General features: G+C 35.2%; 1 protein-coding gene across 5 annotated transcripts in view; it reads left to right on the top strand.

Annotated features, from left to right (window-relative positions):
• LOC113826690 (acyl-coenzyme A thioesterase 1-like) overlaps positions 1–7,500 on the top strand; it is a 22,681-nt gene that overhangs the window by 8,689 nt on the left and 6,492 nt on the right. For 3 of the 5 annotated variants that reach the window (XM_070143482.1, XM_070143483.1, XM_070143481.1), the window contains exons 5-8: positions 1–55; positions 898–1,100; positions 6,520–6,708; positions 7,074–7,268. The exon at positions 1–55 is cut by the window's left edge and continues 114 nt beyond it. In XM_070143482.1, coding sequence (XP_069999583.1) covers positions 1–55; positions 898–1,100; positions 6,520–6,708; positions 7,074–7,268 — 642 coding nt within the window. Of the gene's footprint in view, positions 56–897; positions 1,101–1,722; positions 4,157–6,519; positions 6,709–7,073; positions 7,269–7,500 lie in introns of those variants that run through there. The other 2 variants (XM_070143479.1, XM_070143480.1) reach the window with 1 other exon arrangement.

Below are 7,500 nucleotides of genomic sequence, written 5' to 3'. Positions count from 1 at the left end.
CAACGAATCCCAGTACGCTATGGAAAAGTTCGGGGGACTCTGTTTCTCCCTGCAGGTATTTTGAGAATTTTCAGTATTTTGTTACAGAGTTGTTGAGTTGAATTCCTTTTTGCCTCCTTCTGTAATGTAGTTCATGGTATTTCAGGAATTATTTTCCTTCTAAATAAGTGAGATTACCAAATATAATGTTAATGCACGTAGCACAGTGCTTGCAAGATTGGATGAAATAAAAAGCTTGAGCTACAAGTCTCTTTTGCCTTTGCTTATAAATAGATATAAAGCCATTCACCTTCAACTGATTTTAGAGCAATTAGATTTCTTTTTATTATGTCTTAGGGCCTTGTTGTCTTTAGCAGCATCCTCAGTTTCCTAAAACTATTTTTTTCTCATGTGAAATAAACTCACCTTTTTTCTTATTAGTAGCATGGTGGACCTACTTCTGCATTTGTACGCTTTTCTTTCTCTCTCCAGGTGCTGTGTTTGAGTCTTTTCTTTTCTCTTTTTTCTTTTTTTTTCTTTTTTTCTCTCTCTCCTTTCTTTTATGTTAATGCTAATGATAATAACTCCTTTCTTGGCAAGGTAACCATTTTGCGTGACCCTTTCCTGCATTGCCTGAAATTATTTTATCTGTCAGGTATTCTTTAAATTTCTATGGTTCATGCCATTAACTTTGTTTTTAACATATCATTTTTGTTATTATCAACATTGCTATTATTATTATTGATACTTTTTTATTACTACTTTTGATTATTGTTCTTGTAGTCAGCTTGATAAACAAATTGTTTGTACATTTGCTATTTTAACAGTAAAACCTTTTGTAATGTTTTATTAGTAACAAAAAGAATGTATTTTTGCATTTTATTTCTTGTAGACTAAGTATACAATCCTTTTTCACAGGAGAAGGACCTTTCCCTGGTGTAGTTGACATGTTTGGGACAGCTGGTGGGCTCTTGGAGTATCGATCGGCGCAGCTAGCATCAAGAGGCATTGCTGCGTTGTCCCTTGCCTTTTTCGCCTACGATGACCTGCCCAAGACGCTCGAAGAATTCAACATTTCGTATTTTGAGGAAGCTGTGGAGTTCCTTCTAAAGCATGAAAAGGTGAGTTTGGTTTTCCGGTTGATTTAGGCCTCAAAAAAAAGTATTGACTCAATTTTTAAGACATTTTTGATTTTCATTCAAATTTTATTTAATCTCAGTATACTTACAAAAGAGACATGAAATTTATTTATTATAGATTGAGCAGAACTACATCACAGCTTGAAACTTATGATGGTTGATGTGTGTGTGTGTGTAATGTAATTTTTGGAAGTGGGTGCCTTTTTATGCCAAAGAGAATATACTAATAATGTGCAACATCATTTGAACTTGTGAATAAAACAGTAAAGAAGTTAGAGGGTGTGTGTGTTTTGTTTTATTTTGCATGTATTTCTATCTCATTGCTATGGTATTATTACAACCTTTTTTATAAGTTGTCATGAGTGATAAAGAATGGTTTTAAATGACAGAAAAACCTACTGTACAGGAAATAGATTTCTTCCTCTGCCATTGCAACATTGTGGCAGAATGTTAGGTAGATCAGCAACATGATTTGTTTAAAATTTAATTTTCAGTTTTAAGTAACATATGCATTGTTAACTAGGTTTATTCCTAATGATCTGATTTTTATCATTGTCCACACCAGTCACTAATATGAATTTAACAGAGTTATTTTTACTTTCAGGTGCGTGGTCCTGGGGTAGGGGTCATTGGAACTAGCAAAGGGGGAGACCTGGCTCTGTCCATGGCAGCATTTATTCCGTCTATTACAGCATGCGTTACGATTAATTGCTACAACTCTCCAGTTGGTGTAGGAATGCGTGTTAAGGATCATCTCTATCCATGTCTGCCAGAACATGATTTTCAATACCTTTCTATTGATAACGAAGGTACCCTTAGTATTCGTAGAGATGTACGAGACCCTCGTAAAAGCAAAGAGTCAACCCTCCCCATTGAACAAAGCAATGCAGCCTTTTTGTTCCTTGTTGGCAGTGACGATCAAAATATACACTCAGAATTTTATGCCCAGTTGGCCTGTCAGCAACTGCGTTCACATAATTACCAAAAATGGTTTGAAGTTTGCTCATACCCTGGAGCAGGCCATCTTTTGGAGCCTCCATACTCAGCTCATTGCTCAGCATCTTTTCAGCACACCTTCATGCTGCCTGTCCGCTGGGGGGGAAGGGGCAAATTCCACATCCTTGCGCAGGAAAAGGCATGGTTCAAGATGAGGGAATTTTTGGTCCAACATTTAGGTTGTGACAGTGATATGGTGAAAGAAGCAGATAGTGAAAAAAGCATCTTTTTGAAGAGTCATTTGTAATTGGCTTTCATAAGATAGTAATTTGTGCAGTATGTTTGGAGTCTGAATTGCTAATGAATTTTCAAGATTCGGAAAATCACAGGTTCCATTATTGCATGCAAATTTATGATCCAGTCACCCACTTTTTAAATTAAATTATTTGTCTCCTTAATTTACAAAATATATGAAGGATGACTGAAATTACTTATTTAAGAAATTGCAAAATCCCATCAGTATTAGCCTAAGCCAGTTAGGTACAAACAGAACAATAGATTTTCTTGGCTGGCTCTTTATGTATGTTGACACAGATGGTTGTAAATTATGAAACGATGCATATAATATAAGAAGTGCCTTCTTGTTTGTGTCTTATATTGATACTATTTATACTCTTCAAGGTTAATTTTATTAATTTCTCAATTATATCATGTGTGATATATTTTTAAGTAATTATTTTGAGATATGAATATGGTTTCTCCAGGTTGACTTTAGGATAAACATTTGCTAGTGTTCAGTCGGCTCTTTGCACCAAAGCTGTCATATCTTTTAATCAGACAGTGAAGATTAGGTTGCCATCATGATAACATTTATTGAGTTTTGATTAGAGTTTGTTTGTAAGGATTAATTCCTTGGATCTGGTTATTTTACGGGAATCTCGTGGACCAAAATATGGACATAAGGCAGTCCCTCTGATAGGTGTGCCACCTGTAGGCTGGGTGCATGCGGACGCTTATGTACGGTAGCAAGATTCGATGCCTCCCTTTTGCAATGTTATTTTCTTTTTTTATGCCTAAGCGTTTTTAGCTTTTTGGCATTTAACAATGTCCATGTTTGTCACTGGATTTGCTTATCCAGATGGTAATAGCCTGTTTTCCTTGCACAGACTCCATGTCATTCCTGTAGGTAGTCCATAACTCAGTGCAAGAAGAATAACAATAAGTAACATTTTATTATTTGTGTAATTTTTTATATTTTTTCGTAATATTCAATTTTCTGTATTCAAACTGCACCGCTGGTCACAGCAGCCAGGAATAGGATGCTGCGCATGGAAATGGCATCCTCCCAGGTGCTAGCGCTCTTTCATTCATGGTTCACAAACTGTATATTTCACATTCATTTATCAATGAAAATAATGCAAAAGCCCCTTTCTAAACATTAAATAAGTCTAATCACCCTCCAAGAGGTTTGTGTACTCATGGCAAGTCTTTTCCGCCACCCAAGCCTTCAGCCAAAATGCTCACAATAGCAAGTTCGCGCCACCCCAGCCCACAGCCAGATGTACAGATTTTGAGGCCTTTTCTGTTGATACATTAAGTACTTAATCTTTGCTTGTGAAATGTTTCATTTTCATTATTTTATTCTCAACTGTGTTAGAAGCGTTGTTGAATACCTTGTGTTTTAGTATTTAACTCGTTGGAGCCAGCCTGTACCTAGACTAAAATCCGTGTATTAGGCTTTCTTGAGTGGCGACTCTCTCGGGTGTGTGGCATGAAGGCCTGGCCAACATTCCCATCACCCATTCCCTCAACCAAAGTGTTTGATGATAGCACAGTCCTATCACTTGGAACTTAGCCAATGGGTTGATATTAATGTTTGCCCACATAAGAATTCCACACATGGTAATGCCTTCACTATTTAAGCCTTTAACAAGTATGGTTGTGCAATTATGATGTTTTGTAGTTACATGTGTACATTTGTAGACAGGGAGATCTAGAGAACAATTTAGTATTTTTTATTTAGCTATATATATATTTTTTCAATATTGGAGATGTACATAAATGAAACATATAAATACAGTATTGTTTTTATGGTAAAGAAATGTGTTAATATATGCCTTCCCAAAGTGATTCACCTGCAATGTCATTTACTATCAAATATAAGATCTTCAAGAAAAACGGAAAGAAAAACATGTATATATATAAATATAATTATGTTCACATTGAACCCTTAATGACAGGTACATCCTGATTGCCACTGGAAAGGATGGCACTCTATAGGCTCTAGCAAGCATAGGTTGGCTCTGCACAGCACACGCCTTGCCAGAAAAGCTAGACTATTTTGTAATGATTACCTCACAGAAAATTCTGGTCCCATCATGATAGGTTTGATAGACTGTATCCTCAAAATTAGAACAAGATTAATTTGAATGTTATAAAGAAAAGCTGAACATGTTGATATTAAATGTATGCTACTTTTTTCTGTACATTTTTTAATATTACGTAACAGAAACATAGATGATACAAGTTCATGCAATGAATAGTCAGAGTTGTAAAAGATTATTAACCTTCTGTTGCTGGAACATGTTAAATCCTCTGCAGTTTAGTTATTTGAATTGTGCTTATACATAAGTGGCTCCACAAGTTCTCAGTTATTCAGGTGTCAATAAGTAGACGTGTGTGACCTCACTGGGTTTCCCCTTTCCTTGAGTTTTTAAGATTTGCTTTTGTTTCTAATACTATTGATATTGATACTGTTATTTTTGGTATGAACATTATGATTATTGTCATGATATTAACAATTCTGACAGCGATAAAGACGCAAGAAATATTTCCAAAAATTAAGGAAAATGGTGAATAGATGAGATGGGTAGGATAGTAACAGATTTCTTAGTGACTATGCCTTTGTGGACCCATCTATGTGTAAATACATTTAATAAAATCACAATAGTCATGGCATGAATATATATGCCATCCCTAGTGGCACTAGGTAAAAAGGAATTTGATATGTAAGGTATGACACCGTTATCTATGCACAGCTCACTGGTGTTTAAATGATGATAATTCTTGTATAAGATATCTTGGAAAGAAGAAATAATTACCTCTTCTTTGAGAAAATATCCAGCATCTATGAACCATTAAGTAACCCTTCAGTGATGGGTACAGATATAGCAGTCATGATAATTTTCCTAACCAGAAAGTTTTATCTGTTGGGTAACGCTTACATCACAGAAAATTCTGGACCCATCGTGATAGGGTAAAGTGAAGTGGCTTATGATAAAGGAGTTATATATCTGTGGGATATATAGATGATAATTTTAAAAATGATTGAATGAAAACCCACAATGCACTTATCAACACTAGTGTTTCAACATTATACAACAGTGAATTACTAACCCATTGCTGTCATGGATGTCATGCCATGCATACTGTGAGTTTAGTTTATTAATTGTTTTTACACATAGATACCTCACCTATTTACAGTTTTCCTCGATTTTAAGATATCTCACCTATTTACAGTTTTCCTTGATTTTAAGAAATGTTCCTTTTTTATTTTTCATTGCTAGTAACATTATGATAATCATAATGTCAGTGATAGTAACAATTGCATCAGTAAACAGCATTAGAATCTTTTTTATCCAAATTATTCAAGGAAATGGGAAATCAGGTGACTGAGCACTTATGGAGATATCTATATATAAACACATTTAACAAAACAAAGCTACAGTGAACGTCCCCTGCAGCAGTGGGTTAATCCAACATGTAATATGTTTATGGAAACCAATTTTTTTTTTCTATTAAGGGTCCATATCAGGTAACAGATAATTAGAAGAAAAATCCAGTCTATTAGAAAATTTGTGTCTGTTCTGTGTTTCATGAATACTGACTGTAGAAAAAAATAACATTCTGCACATTTTTCAACATATATCAGCTTCATTTTGTGAATTTGGATGAACAGTTTGAAGTTAAAGCAAGAAAATATATATTGTTGAAAGGCATATATTAGAATTGCACAAGTTGAAATTCTTTATGGTCAGAGCTCTGATAATACAATGATACAATATTGTTGCACAGTACAATATAGGGAAGCATATCTGTTGCCTAGATTTCAGATTACATCATATTTGTTGAGTGAATTAAGTTTCAGAAGATCATGGTCATGAAGATATATGTAATGATGAAATGAGATATTTGATCATCTAAAAGAGGTATACATTTATGCCATAGACAATAAAGAAGATAAGAGTTTAAACATTCGTAAAATGCTTGTCCCATATTTGTGGTAGCTGTCAGTAATAGTGTTTCTGATATGCAATCACAAGTCAGTGAAAAAATATATATTCATTAGTGCCAGTAGCTCATTGAAATATCAGTCTTCATTCTTACACTGAAATTTGATAAGAATATTATTGAAAAAAAATATCTTTTTTGCATATTGTAATTTTGTGGTGAACCTCTCTTCTAGATTATGAAGCCCCATGTAGGTGCTGTAGGTGTGAGCAAAGGGGGAGACCTCGTTCTGTCTCTTGCAACATACATCCCTGAGGTCAAGGCCGGTGTGTGGATCAACGGATGCAATTCAAATGTGCAATCCGCCCTTAAGCTCAGGGATTCTGTATTGCCGGGTTTGGAATTTGACTTCGGAAAAATTGAGGTTTGTTTCCGGGAATTTTATTCTTTCTTTCTTTCTTTTTCTTTTTCTTTTTTTTTTCTTTTTTATTTTGTGTGTGTGTGTGTGTGTGTGTGTGTGTGTGTGTGTGTGTGTGTGTGTGTGTGTGTGTGTGTGTGTGTGTGTGTGTGTGTGTGTGTGAAAATTGAGTGGTGCATTATAGTATTCAGCATCACATGAATTAAACAGTTGATATATATATGTGAGGATTTGGGTAACATAATAAAAATGCTTTTGTTAGATTACTCTCAATGTGAGTTACATAGGGTAGTACCTTGTAACACTGCAAGAAGTTCACATAAAGAATAATAGAGGATGATTAAAGACTTACAAAACACACTTACTCACAGATTGTGAATGGCTCAATGGATTGCTTTGAGATTTTACACAATCCACTAGACTATCCTGAGACCATCATTCCTATAGAGAAAGCAGACGCCGATTTTCTTTTCCTGGTTGGTAACGGTGATCGCAACTGGAAGAGTGTGATGTACTGTGACCAGGCCATTGAACGGCTCAAAAAAGCTGGACGTAAAAATTACGAGGTAGGAGGTCATTCAATGCCTGTGTTTGTATGATAAAGTATAGACTTTTAAGCCTTTCACAGATGGTATCGTCTTTCTATCCATTAACTCATTGCCTCCAGGCTGGCATATATGTTGCACCATGCCAAAAATAGCTGTCCTGCCAAGGACATATGCCATTAATTAGTTTAGTTGAAATGTAGTTTGGTGGCTGGATGCTTTTGTAGGAATCTAGGCCACTAAGGCATGGTTG

The sequence above is a fragment of the Penaeus vannamei genome, chromosome 30, assembly GCF_042767895.1.
Source record: "Penaeus vannamei isolate JL-2024 chromosome 30, ASM4276789v1, whole genome shotgun sequence".
In the NCBI taxonomy this organism is placed as follows: domain Eukaryota; kingdom Metazoa; phylum Arthropoda; class Malacostraca; order Decapoda; family Penaeidae; genus Penaeus; species Penaeus vannamei.
This window is presented reverse-complemented; position numbering and strand designations above follow the sequence as displayed.